The following is a 14,688-nucleotide window of genomic DNA, read 5'->3' as shown; positions in this document are numbered from 1 at the left end:
CATCGATTTGAGTTAAATTTTGAGAAAGTAAGTATGAGAATGAGAAGAGTTGTACATGAGTTCTTTATTGATATTTTGACCCTTGAGTCGAGTCGTTCATTCCCATAACTTCCGCATGAACTCCATCAGTTGAGTACCTTTGAGAGGAGTAGTTTCTTCAAGTTTTAAGTCTTGAGTTTTGAGTTCCTAATCCCCTCTGAGATTATAGTTCTAATCATGAGACTATTATATGTTACCTATGAAGTCCTTAAGTTGAATTGTTCATGCCCATAATTCCGCATGAACCCTATAAGTAGAACATTCTTGAGATGAGAAGTATCTTTGAGTCTTTGAGTTGAGTAGTTCATGCTCATAATTCCGCATGAACCCTTCGAGTTGAGAATTCTTGAAATGAGTAGTATCATTAAAGTTCTTGAGTTCCAAGTATTGAGTTCTACCTATGGTTATTGAAAACCTTATATTGAGTCGTTCACGACCATAATTCAGCATGAACCATATTTTGAGAAGTTTTTTACAAACGTTTTAACTTTGTTTTAAGACTTTAGCTTTGAGTTGAGTAAAGAGTAAGAGTAAAGTTCATTTCTTCAAAGATTATACGGGAACTAAGTATACCAAAGAGTTAAAATGTTTTCACATTTGAACAAAAAAAGAAACACCAATTTCCAAGAGTAATTATCTCAAACCAAAGAAAAAGTTTTATTTTAAAAACATATGAGCTAAGTATATATTTGGGAGTAGTATTGAGCACCGATATGGGGATGCGAGTTCATAATAACTCAAGTCTCTATAAACCATGTAGCCATCATGGGTAGAAAGGATCATACTTTTTAGATGATTCCTTAGTGCTTTATAGCATATACTAGTGGATCCACTTAGTTAAGGTGTTCTATATGACAGCAAAGTATAGGACAACATGGCAGCATGGGTAAGACATTCTATCATCACTTAGGCTCATAGTGGCGTGGTTGTCAGTTAGAGATACTCCCACAGAGTTATATTGTATTTTTTTTATACACATTGAGTATTATTGTATTTTTCAATACACTGAGTTACTATCTACAGTTTTACAGCTTTCCATATATATATATATTGCATCTTTTACTATTGCTTTATCCTTGATTATCATGAGTTGAGTATTTCGAGTTGAGTATCTTATCCTTGAGTACTTCTGAGTTGAGTAAGTTTGAGTAGTTTTGAGTATCCTTGAATATTCCTTGAGTTGAATAAGTTTGAAAAGAGGTGAGTATGTTTCCTTTTTATCAAGTTCAAGCTTATGTTATACTTTAGAATTCCCCTCACATGTTTGTACATTCCACGTACTGAGCCATTTGGCCTGCATCCTTTTATGATCAGATTTAGGTATTCGGGATCATCAACAGGAGTTTCGTTGATACCACATGGAGTTCGAGTTAGTTATGGTGAGCCTCCTTGCTTCCGGAGGGTTCCACTTTTACTTTCAGTTATATCATTTGTTAGGATGTCGTGGGTCTTGTCCCGACTTCCATCTTTGTCATTTAGAGGCTTCATAGATAGACAGTAGAGTTTTAGAAGTCTGTTCATTCATTTTATTAAATGTTTTAATACTTAAGTTGCCTATTTTATGGCGAGTTGAATAATTTATTTTTATTCAGAGTTTTTCATTTGAGTTAAAGCTTTGTAATTGAGAGGATAGACCTCAACAGAAAACTGAAGAGTAAGGGCAGCAAGTGATTGAGTTCATTTTTTTTCAGTTTTTAAACTTTGTATGCTTAAGTTAGTCTTCCGATTGTAGTCAGTCAGAATGAGAGTTCGCTTGGGGACCAACAATGGATCTCGACTGCCGGCCACGTCCAGGGTGTAGACTCGGATCGTGACAATAATTTTCTATTTCATACAATTTTCTCTTCTTTTTTTAATATCTAATAGCTCAAATATATTTTACTTTCTAGAAATTTTGTCATGGCAATATAACGTGGCAAGAAAAATAAATAAATAAATAAATAAAAGAAGTTAAAATATTAAAGAAAGAGGTTTCACGTTTTTAAAAATTAACTTCTTTACCTTTATATGTGAAAGTATTATCATTTAGATAGATATAATATTTAATTTTTAGCAAAAATTATGACTTTTCAAAAAAAAAAATTCTTCTTGTATATAGTTTTATTGATTATCGTAAGACACACATGAGAGTTTTATTTGGGGGGAGGGGGAGGGGGAGGGGGGAGATTTGTGAGAGATGAGTGATACGTTATTACTTGTGTGAATCTCTTTTTATTACGAATGAATTGTGTGAGGTTATTTCTCCGGATATTGTGTATGTACTCTCTTTTATATAGTGGATTGTTCATCTCTTCTTGTGGGTGTAGGTCAGTTTACTGAAACACGTTAAATGTTTGTGTCTCTTTTGATATATTTCTCATTTGTCTTCTTACTTTTGAACTTTCGAAGTTTTCTTTGTTATCTTCCGCATACAAAGTACGTACACTAAATTAGTCTATCTATATTTTTAAAAGAAAGACATAAATCGAATGATGTGATATCTCTTTATGACTAACAATTTATTTATTCATTAAAATGATCGAAAGAAGACCTTGATTATTTTAATTATAAAAAAAAAATCAGGTATTCAAACGGGATTCTTTTATGAAAAACTCAAATTTTTTTAGAATTGTGAATTTTTAGCTATCACACGTACATCTCCTCTTGGCTCTTTCCTATAACTTCTTCCTCCCTTCGTAAGAAAAAAAATCCTCTTTGTTGCTTTCGTGATTTGTTTGGTTAATATTTTGGAAAATTATACAAATACACAACTTACGATATCATAATTTTTCGAATTTCTTAATATTTAAATAAAATTACAAAAATTCACTCTCGGATACATCCCTATCCCATCTTGGATTCATCCCCTTCCTCTCGGATACATCTCTCCTATTAAGTAATATATCATTTGCAATGTATTGGAAAACCAAAGAATGTATTCAAAAGTATGAAAATCCAAAACTTTTGTAATTGTACAAATTTCAAGGATTGAATATAATTAACCCCAAATATATGGAATTTTTGTAAGTTTCCCTAATATTTTAGTATGTTTCTCTATATAGGTTAGTCAATCAGCGACACTAATACATATGTCTCAATCATTCAACATAGGAGAGAATCAATGGCCCAACTATAAAGTTTGCAATGTATTCCGGATTTACCAAGCGATTGATCATATTTCATTAGTGAAAATAGAAGGAAAAAAAAAGTATTTTTATTTTCAAAATGGAAAAAAAAAATATTTGAAAATTAGTATTATATTTGACTGTGAAATAAATTAAATTTGTTTTTGAAATTTTATGAAGACACAAATTATGATATAACATTAGGCTCCCTATAATTTGTTAGGTTCGAAGAACAATTTTTTATTCAAAAAATCAAATTAAATAAATACAGATTATTTTTGTAAAACTTATTTACGAAAGACAAAATATCAAAATCGGCCTTTATAAGGATCATTTACGAACTAACCTATTACAATCTTTCGAAGCCCAAACAAAAAAGTCCATTAGAACATCAAAACTACTTTGGAGGACAATAAGTTGTTTATAGTCTACACAAGAGCACAAATACATGGGAACATATGTATGAAACGGCGTATCTTTATACAAATAATCAGACAAAATTTATTATATACTTTTTAAATAAATATACAAAAATTAGACACTAATTATATATAATTATACATATATTATATATTTGTCTATTTTTTTTATTCAAGCGGTAATTGGATGAGTGATTTGGGACATCAGTTGAAACCATTTGAAACAAGTACAAGTAGTACAAAACTTAAAAGAAACAAATCTCACCAAAATCATTAAGGAATTGTAAAGAAAAACTTCATTAAAATCATTATGTATAGTAATTACTTTAGAAAAAAACTGGTGATATATAGAGTTTAGAAGGCAACTCGGTCCAAAATAACTTCTACATAAAACTAAAATGGAAAATAATTTTTACTCTTTTACATGTCAATTTCACTCATCGAAGGTTAATTTGATCAACTTTTAGAAATAAAAACAAATACTTTAATTCAATTGTTAAACTTTAAAATTTATAAACTCATATTATAAAATATACATTCAATTAAAAATAAATATATTCTATTTGATTTAATTCCCAAGATTCAATTTTGTTGATCCTTGATGATTGAATAAATAGCAAAGATATTCAAATAGAGAAGCACTTCTCAGCGATTTAGAAAAAAACATAGTCTAGAGACTACTTTTGTGTTAGTACATCCCTTCTATTTTTTCGTACCAAAGAGCGAATTATATGGAGATTTTCATGCACAAGACCTTGATGGCTCTTATTTTAAAAAGACAAAAATAAGGGCATAAATTTTGATACGTTTACTAATTTGTGCTATAAGTTGCAATTCATAACGCACAAATATACCTATTGATAATTCTTCTTAATTCAATTCCTAAAGAAACTCCAATGTGCATATCAAATGAAAAAATTTCCTGATCTCTGAACTTCAACTCCATCAAATGAATTACTTGGCCCGTGACCTTGACCAAACGACGCGATATGATCCTTCAAAGATCTCTTGTGTTTAAAATCAGAACCACAAACACAAAGCCAACGTTTTCCACAATTTTTTTCGTGTGTTCTCCAGTCTCCTTTCACAGCCAAGCACTTGCCACATTTTCTACAGGCGAATCGCTTTGTCCCGTGCTTCCTCTTGTAATGTGTTTGTAGTGTTCGAAAATCCTTCAATGGCTTAGCCCTAGCATGATTTATGTTGTTCTTGCACCCTTCTTCACAACAGTAGCATGGAATCCCTAACATGGCTTTTGGTTGTGTTCCTTTAAGTGATTCTGGTCCTTTTCGATATTGTGAACCATGACCCCACATGTGCATCTGCTTTGTAAAATGAAATAGTTGAATAATTGAAACAAATATTCAGAAATATACGTGAGAACTAAGTATCATGTGTTTTTTATTGTTGTATAGAAGATGTTGAATATTTATCTACTATGTAGTTGAGACAGACAAATTAGGAACTTTTTTTGTTAGACTTAATTCAGATAATGTTGATGCTAGCACGCACCTTATATTTGCCTTTTAGCTAAAGAAAAAGAATATAGTAATGAAAAATAAATAATGCACATGAAGATTGTTGTAACGATTGAAAGTTTTGTGATTATTCAGAAATATACGTTGAAATGTTGAGAACTAAGTATCATGTGTTTTTTTATTGTTGTATAGAAGATGTTGAATAGTTGTCTACTATGTAGTTGAGACAAACAAATTAGGAACTTCTTTTGTTAGACTATGCCAGCAGACACCTCATATTTTCCTTTCAGCTAAAGAAAAAGAATATAGTAATGTAAATAATATGCGAAAAATAAATAATGCACCTGAAGATTGTTGTAGCGATTGAAAGTTTTGTGACAAATGTGACATGAAAAATGGGTGAAGCCAACAAGAATTTGTGAAGGAGTTGGTATCCAATATTGAGTGGCTGCTCCAATAATATTTCCATCACTTTTGTTATGATCAATTGGAATATTATTATTGCTAGAATTTGGAAGGCCAATGTGTAAGGCAACAGTCACATCATCTTCATTCTCCCAATTAGGGTTTTCTTGATAATTTGACATTTTTTCAATATTCTGATTAGATGGTTGAGACAAACTAAGAAATTCAAATGCATTTTGTGTTTTATCTGCAAAAAAATCAAATGGTTCAATTTGATTTTCAACAGTACTAGAAGATGAAGCAAAATATGAGTGTTCCATTTTTTGTGTTTTTTTTAATGATAAAACCTAGTATGAGTGAAAGAATGAAGTAACCTATGATATAATTTCAAGGTGTTTTTATAGGCCTAGGAAGAATGTTTGTCTTTAAGTTTGATTTTAAAAGTTATCTTTTAGAGGGAAAAATTGTGAGAAAAAAAACACTGGAGAAAATGGGGTACGTTGTTGGTCGTTGAATGTAAACAACATTAATTAGTAATTTATTTTAAGGGAAAGGATAGTTAATCTTAGCTGCTTGTCAATTTTATCTCTTTTTGGTATACAATGTAATAAGACTTAATTGTGGTGGACCATGGCTTCTATAATTTGCATGAGGTTCACTGCAGTGGGATTTAGATTTATGGCAACATCTTAATCACCAATATTATTTAAATTTAAAGTTTAACTAGTTATATACATTATTAGTGTAAAAAAAAATATATCATCAATCAGGTCACGCAAAAGATAAACTATTGCTTACATATAAGTCTTATTATAATGTGGGATCTATTATTGGTATATTTGTTAAAATCATCCAACTAAATTTAGTATTAAAATAAATTTGACATGACAAAATTATTTTTTATATCATGCTAATTTCACTTTTAAAATTTTCTTTTAAAGATAAAAAAAATAATTAAAAACAAATTAAGCCCTTGCCTTTTCATTTCAAAACGTAAAATCAGAGTCATAATTTAACTTACTGTTACAGACTCTGATCTTTCGGGAAGAACATAAAATAGTAGAAGATTCAGCATGCAGAACACGGCGATCATTATAAATTCACGAATTAAAAATACTGTAATATACTCTTTCCATAACTTCTCATACCAGTACAACAAATCCATCCAACAAATTGGATCATTACAGAAAGTCCGCACATTGATGGATTATTTTTTAGTAATTTAACTACTCCTATTTTTTCCTTCTAAATAATATCTAAAAAAATCATAACAAATTACAGTAGTTAATTTACATAGATAATAGGATTTCTTTACATAAATAAAATCATTTAGATTAATTATTATTCGTTTTGGGTACTTAGTTAAATTAATTATAATGAAGTATTAATTTTGAGACATTTTTTTATTATTATTTTAATAATGAACATGACATAAAAAATATTTTAATTATAAATTTAGTTGAGTGCTTTTTTGAAACAAAGTTCTAAGTTGAGTGATTTTATTGATACAAAACAAAGTTTAATGATTTTGCTAAATAATTTCTCAAAGTTGAGTGACATTTTGAGATATTAACTCCTTACTAATGCATGTATTAATCCTCATTTTCATTAGTGATTTTCTTAATAACGTTGAAAAGAAAAATCAATTTTGGGATAGGCGTGTGCCGGGGAGGCAATCATAAATTTTATAGTATATTAAAGTTAATTTAATACGCCTAACCAACTGTATTTTTAGATGTGGATTCAAAAGAATTGGTCCCAAAATAAATTGAATTTACAAAAATAGAGATAGTGAGTAAGAAAAGTTTTGAGAAATGCAGGTATCACAAATAGGAGGCATTAATTAATTAGTACTAGAAAGATTAATTAATGTTGTAACAAACTTACATAGGTCAACCATGAAATAACTCTGTGTTTAGTTAATTATAGTAACTTAGGTCCATCAGTGACATCCCCTTAGCTACATATTGACCTGAACTACTTACTTTTTGGATGTAAGTTTCATAGAATATGAAATATTTACTGACCTATTGACTTACAAGAAGTAAAAGGAAAAAAGTCTTTAATATATTGAAAATCTTAATTGGGGGTGTATTAATTTTCGAGAGAAATTATCACTTTTTTGTATCCCTAGTAAGCAATGACGAAATCAAGAATTAGTAAGCAATGACGGAATTAAGAATTTAATACAAGTCTAGCATAATAGACAAAAATAATAATTTAACTTTTTAACTGATATATTTCTATACATATATAAATAATTTTTCATTTGTTTTTGTCATAGAGACTTCATTTCTATGAGATCAAGTCTTTAAGGTTCAATAACCATCGATAGAAGATGAGCATGTACAAAAATATTCAAATCCTCGTTTGTAATACTCCATTTTGATAAGCATCTACGACTTGGTTGGCTAACCTATAGCAATGTTGAACCTTACAAGTAATACTATACTTGATATATGTTAAATATATGAGTAATGATGTTCCTCATTTAATTTGTTGTAGTTGCCTTTGATCATCTCAACTACAATTTTCGTTATTCCAAAGTATAATTTCATTATTAATTATACTAAAACGAGAGGGAGTTGCTCGGATGGTAAGCATACATCTCTTTCAATCAAAAGATTTTAAGTTCAAGTTACCAAGAAAACAGAAAGGCTGGAAGCTCCCAGCAGGAGAGGTAAATTTCCCTTCAACAAATAAAAAGACCATCTTTAAGAAACTATTTTTTTTCATTTCCATCATTTTAACTTGGTAAATAAACAAGGAAATCAGTAAATGATCATAGCCTACTACACATATATAGGATTAGGAATGAGAAAACATCAAATAAAGAATACATATATAATAGGACAAATTAAATAAAAAGGGGGGTAAATATGTCATAAATTCGTTATTGAGAGCTTAATATTTCCGTCCTACTGTTGGTACAGTAATAAAAAGGATCGATCCATGTTTAGTAAAAATGAAAAATAAATAAATGAACAACAATTGAAATGTTTAAAATTGAAAATTAAAGAAATAAATAAAAGATGAATTGGCCATGTAATAATATCTCTGAGTAGTTCAATCAGCCATTTCTTCTTGTTGTTGAAATCAATTTTGCCTTGTGGGATGCATGGACCAAATTAAGAAAAATTAATGGATAGACTTTTTTCGAAAATAGAGTAAAGTCTCGTTAATTCTTTTTTTTTGTTTTGTTAAAGATTGTACAGTTTTTTAAAAATTTTATTTTCACCGTGCTTGATGACTTGATAAATATGTTTTGATGATGATGAGCTTGATTGTACTCTCTTTTTTATGTATTTGGACTCTCAGTAGTCACTGCCCCAACTTCTGTTGTTTCAGCTGTGGTTTGCTGTGGAATTTGAGATTCTGCCATTTACAATTATACACAAAATATCAGAGTTAATATCTCAAAAGATTAGTCAATTTTGACAATTTACCTAACAAAGTCCAATACATATAAAAATAATTATCTCTATCTTCAAAACAAAATTAGGGGGTGGGGGAGGGGATACGTCGGAATTCGAGCCCCACCCACTAAAGGTAAAGGTAAAAATGTGTACAACTTTTTAAAAGAGATCATTCGTAAGTAATCATAAGAGATAATTTCCTTTCGTTTTCTATTTATTGATCTTGTTGTCATTAGCTACACATTATATATATCAAATTATTTAGCGTATAAAACTAGTTGATAAAATAGAAACAGTGATCATGCTGTAATTTACTAAGTCTACACGGAGTAAGTTGTTTTTGTATTAATTTCATGAATTAATAGCTACAGCTGGAAAATACACGAAAAAGAATATTAAATAGGAAAATAAATTTAAAATCATAATCTATGGAGTATCATTTATTTCACCAATCTATTTGTAGCATGTACTTCCTTATTTGGTCATCAATGTATAATAAAATACTTATTTTTCATTTCTCCAATTAGGACTCTCTTGAATTTTAACTTATGTTTTTCTCCCTCGCTCCGTTCATGTTTATTTGTTTATATTTGACTTGATATATTCTTAAAAAATAATAAAATAAAATGATATTTTTACTATATCATTTCTAATTATTTACTTAATAATAATAAGAATAAAATATGTATAAATTAATAAATTATCTTTTAATTTCATACATTTATTTTTAATATATTGAATAAGTAAAAATAGACGAAAGAGTATCTCAATTATCCTAAGTTGCTAACTGCTAAACATAATCGTCAATAGATAATTCTTGTGACATATTAATTGGAGTCTGCTACCTAATTATCACAACCTTTTAACTCATATATGTTCATCAATCATCACCATACTATTATTCGGCTAATTAAGAGTTCTAAAACAATTCATTTTTAACAATAAATTTAAAAGTGTTCGATAAAACTGTTTAAAAGTGCTTCTAAGTAATATTTTTTTAATACTTTTAAAAAATATTTCTTTAGGTAAAAGCTTTACTTTTGAAAAATTACACTTCAAAAACATATATTTTTTCCTCAAAAGCTTGGCTAAACACTTAACTTTTTGAAAACACACTTTTAACCTTTCAAAAACTTATTCAAATAGGCTATTAGTCAGGAAAAAAAAGAGCATAAATCCTTCCAAATTAAATAATCAATGTTGTCCAAACTATATTATAAAAGAGTGGTAACCATTGAATCTCCTAAATGAGGACATACACTGAAAGAAGAGGAGGGTGACTAGTTACATGTTGTACCTAAAATAGCATAATGTTTTAAATTTTACATTATAGTGGGGGGATTCATATATATGCATTATATTCAGCCACGTGATTCACTGCCTATTGAGAACCATCCATTATAAATATATATATATATATATAGTCCTAGATAATTGTATAACCCAATCACATGCATTTACTGTTATTTTACACTCATCGGAAGAAAATACACACACATGCCTCCCTGGCATATGATTTTCATTTGACCCATTGATACATCACTACCTTCCCCAAGACAGCTCATATGTCACATGCTTAGGCTCCCCCACATGCCCCTCTCTATCTTTACACTAATACCTTTTCACATTTTATAATGTTTACAACTATAACATACTGTAACAATTATTCTGGATTAAAAGTATAATCACTTTGCATCTTTTTATAATATAATAATAATTGTAATACATCTTGTTTAGTGTTTCTTCTCCAACTTTAGGTTAATGAGTTAGAAGTCAGAGTTTAAAGTTTATGTTCTGAATTTATTACTATTAAATTCATAAATTATACTACTATGTTACATTTTCTGATTCAAATATATGACCGCCTAAGCAAAAAACTATTAAATTCGTTTAAATCCGTATTGTGAGAACTTATTATGTAGTTTTAATAATCAAGTTACACACAATATATTGTTCCTGATATTTTAAATGTTTTCTTAAATAATTTAACTCCTATATATAGAGAATTTCTCTTCTATCACGTCACTCAAAAGATAATTACAGATGAACATTCTTAATAAGTTAAGTGGATTAGTAACCTAGATATAAATTGAGAAAGAGTACTTACCAGTAGTAGGGGAAGGCCTTGTAGGTGCAGCATGAGGAGGAGGAGGATGTTGGAGTAGAGGTGGAGGCGGCGGAGTAAAAGAGGCAGCATCAGCTGGCAAGTGATGAGCAGTAGCAGCAGCAGTAGTAGTAGTAGGATAATAAAGATAAGAAGCAGTTGGGCCTTGAAAGCGTTGATGATGATGTCCAGTAGCTGCTGCAGAAAATGTTCCCCTTGATCCCTGCATCGAATATCCGTAATAATATGCAGGAGATGGTGATGATGAACTTCCATACATTTGCTGATAATAATGCGCTGCTGCTGCTGCTGCTGCTGCTTGCTGGTACGTCCCTGGATTGTACATCCCCGCGGCCTGTTCATCAATTCAATTTCACTCTATTGTCATTTTCAATTACCACTTTGACAGACTCATCAATAGTATATATGTTGGATAGACCAAGGGAACTTACTTGATGGTAATATTCAGGAGGGTAAGTTGCATACCTGCAAAATATATATTCAAAAAAGAAATGATTATGTTTAGTTACAAGTGGAAGAGTCGCCATTTTCAACTCTAAGATTATGTGTTCGAGTCACCAAAGGAATATATGAGATAAAAGTACTCCATTTATAATACAACTTCAAAGGTGCATATTTTCTAAAGTTGAATCAACCATATTATACGTACATACATAAAATTACATTAAAATGTTTAAGATATATAGTAGTACAAAAATGAAACTTGGAAAGTAGCTTTCACGTATTAAGTACTCTCAACATGTTACAAGTTAAGTGAGACAAAACAATTAATGGAGCGACAAGCACCTCTCTGTACCAAACGTTGGAATTACGTATACATAAATGCAACACCGTACCCTGTACTGTATAAGTCGACATATTTTAGTAGTCGTATTTCAAACAAAATATAGTTATGGTTTACGAATTATATACTTACACTTACGAGACAATGACGGAGACAGAAATTCAAATAAGGTGAATAAAAAGCTAGCTAATTCATGGTGATGATTAAAATTAAAGCAAGGTATTATTATTTGGAATGGGTTATTGAAAGAGTGCAATGTACATTGTCAGATATCATATGGTGAGTGGTATAATATTGCTAGTTACTTTGTTCCACTCGTGCTACCTATAACATTCACGCCTTTGATCAAAGTACAAGCAAAATTGACCTAAAGCACAAGGTTTGTTCAGCCTTTTTTGTGTCACATAAAAAAGAGAGAAAGAGAGAGGAGAGAGAATTATCAAAAGTAAACAAAACAAGTTCGTTGTGGGCATGTAAAGATGGTCGGATCACTAAATTAAATATATATGCTCTTTCCAATAGCCTTTTGGATGAGTGGTGTTCGATATTTGGATTGAAATCCGACTAAATTTAAACTTGTGTATTGTAAGGTACAATTTTTTGAGTGGCACTACCAATAAAGTTTTTATTTCATTCTCAAAAACTCAAGTTTGAAACTTTTAAATATGAAGCAATTCTAACCACCATAACCCATACTGATTGGTCACACGCTTTAAGATAAATGGAACCCAAAAAAAGAAAGGACTAAGTAGTTAAGTATTTAACAATGAATACTTTGCCAGTAAAAAGTGAAAAAAATATTGCAAGAAAATGTTGAAATAGTAGTAGAGGAAAAGGTATCGAACTATACCAAAATAAGAAGAAAAAATATATATTTGGTTAGAAAATTTCTGCAAGTCAAAATAGCTCTGGTCAAGCCTAACTTTCATCTTTAATTTTTCCAAAAAAAAAAGAAAAAAGTAAGCTAATTGGAGTTTCCTTATAAATTCCAAAACCCTCTTTTCAATCAATCATAATAGTAGTAATTTTCAAACTAAAATTTATAAAAACATTGAAATATATGATCATCTTATTTTAAAATTAAGGAGTAATATATAATAAGTTTAGACTGGCCAAAATCCAACACATCAAAGAAAAGCATTGCACGTTGTCTGCAACTGACAACTCATTGCATAGCAGTCACCATTTATCAATTTTATTTATTATTGATCTGCCTATACCAACCTGCATTCAATAAAATCACTTCATGATATATACTATAATGTATTTATATTTTCTTTCCATTTGTATGATTATAAAAAATTAAGACATACGATGACGACAACAACAACATCAATGTGAGGTTTTCAGTTGTTATACCACTGGCAAATGCCTGCCCATTTTTATCACACATCTTTTTCTTTCTGCAGTATATTATCAGATCATGGACCATCATATATTTATTTATTTATTCTCATTTTATTTACTAATAATTACCCATTAAACCGAATTAATTATACTTACCCATATGGTGAATATATCATAGGAGTTGCAGGTGGTGGATGTAATGGCAATGGTGCTGCTGCTGCTCCTGCCACCCCACTATAAGATGATGATGATGCTCCTTGTGGAATTCCCCCTCCTTGATAAGGATTCCCTCCTTGTCCCCTACCTTTAATAATAACAAGATAATTACTCCCTCCATTTTTTTTATTTTTTTTTAAAAATAAAATAAGAATTAGGAAGGCCGGGAAATTATTTATCGATTCAATAAGCTACTAAGATTCTTTGTATTTCTCTATTTCAATTCAGTGACATAATTATTGTTATTGTATATATGTACAATGTGGTGGGATAATCGAGGAATGAAGTTTGACTAGTCAAAATAGACAGAAAAAGATGAGTACCTCGAGGTGGTGAAGGGCGAGGCCGTCCAAGAGAAGCGATGTTACAGTTAGCTCTTCTTCCATCAATTACCGGATTCGGGTTATCACAAGCCCGTCTAGCAGATTCCGGATCACGATAAGTTACCTGCCGTACCAAAAACAAAAGCATCTCGTATTCACACAAAATTGTAAATGATCGATTAATTTAAAAAAATAAAAAATGTGAATACAACTTACGAAGCCATATCCTTTAGATTTGCCGGTGTTTTTATCAGTGATAATGACAGCTTCAAGAATCTCTCCAAATTGCTCGAAATACCGGCGCATTACATCCGTTGGAGTCTCCCATGCTAATCCGCCAACGAAAACTTTTGTGTAAGTTGTGTCCCCAAATGGTGATCGATAATGTTGATACGCCATTAATGCATCTAAAAACTTCCAATTAAACTAGACTTGTTATTCAAGCAATTAGAAGATCGATAATATGGAATGGATAGACAATGGCATATCTTGTTTGTACTTCTTCTTCTTCTTCTCCTGTAATGTCTACTCTCTTTTTTTCTTCTCTCCCTTTCTCTCAGTCTTGTAGCTAGCAGAAAAAGATCATGGAGAGAGAAAAAGGGTGGGAAGGAACAGATATAACTTAGTGGGAAATGTTTATAAATTATTGCTGATGTTTAACAAATAAAATGTTTTGGAGGAGAGAGAGGGATTCGACAGCTGCAAACTCTTAAGGCAGATAGGGTGTTGGGCCCACAAAACCAAATTGACGGATATTTTTTTTTCAATCGAATTCAGTAGTTTTTGCTTAAATAATATATTTATATTTAAAAAATTATCTAATAAAATATAATGAATTTAGTTATTAACACTTGAAATCATCGTTATAATACTAAAAATTCGTTAAAAATCTAACTTCACTTTTATAATAATATTAAAAGTATTGAATTCAGATAAATTGTTGTTGAGGGACGGGGCAACGAATGACAGCTGCGCGACTAGAAGCACTTGACTCTGTCCACTCTGTCTAAGCATTAAAAATACTCTTCTCTC

General features: G+C 30.3%; 2 protein-coding genes across 2 annotated transcripts; both read right to left on the bottom strand.

The window, feature by feature from the left end:
• Positions 1–4,467: 4,467 nt before the first annotated feature.
• Positions 4,468–5,765, bottom strand: LOC102592084 (protein TRANSPARENT TESTA 1-like). The gene is made up of 2 exons (XM_006363250.1): positions 5,385–5,765; positions 4,468–4,884 (listed from the first exon to the last, which is right to left on the bottom strand). The coding sequence occupies exons 1-2, from the start codon at positions 5,763–5,765 to the stop codon at positions 4,468–4,470; spliced, it is 798 nt and encodes a 265-aa protein (XP_006363312.1).
• Positions 5,766–8,669: 2,904 nt separating this feature from the next.
• LOC102591750 (RNA-binding protein 24-like) lies at positions 8,670–14,294 on the bottom strand. The gene is made up of 6 exons (XM_006363249.2): positions 13,873–14,294; positions 13,657–13,780; positions 13,274–13,421; positions 11,418–11,451; positions 10,969–11,320; positions 8,670–8,820 (listed from the first exon to the last, which is right to left on the bottom strand). The coding sequence occupies exons 1-6, from the start codon at positions 14,053–14,055 to the stop codon at positions 8,744–8,746; spliced, it is 918 nt and encodes a 305-aa protein (XP_006363311.1). The 5' UTR covers positions 14,056–14,294; the 3' UTR covers positions 8,670–8,743.
• Positions 14,295–14,688: the final 394 nt, after the last annotated feature.

This window comes from Solanum tuberosum, unplaced genomic scaffold, assembly GCF_000226075.1.
Source record: "Solanum tuberosum cultivar DM 1-3 516 R44 unplaced genomic scaffold, SolTub_3.0 scf00404, whole genome shotgun sequence".
Classification (NCBI taxonomy): domain Eukaryota; kingdom Viridiplantae; phylum Streptophyta; class Magnoliopsida; order Solanales; family Solanaceae; genus Solanum; species Solanum tuberosum.
Note: the sequence above shows the minus strand (reverse complement) of the source record. Positions and strands in the feature narration are given on the sequence as shown.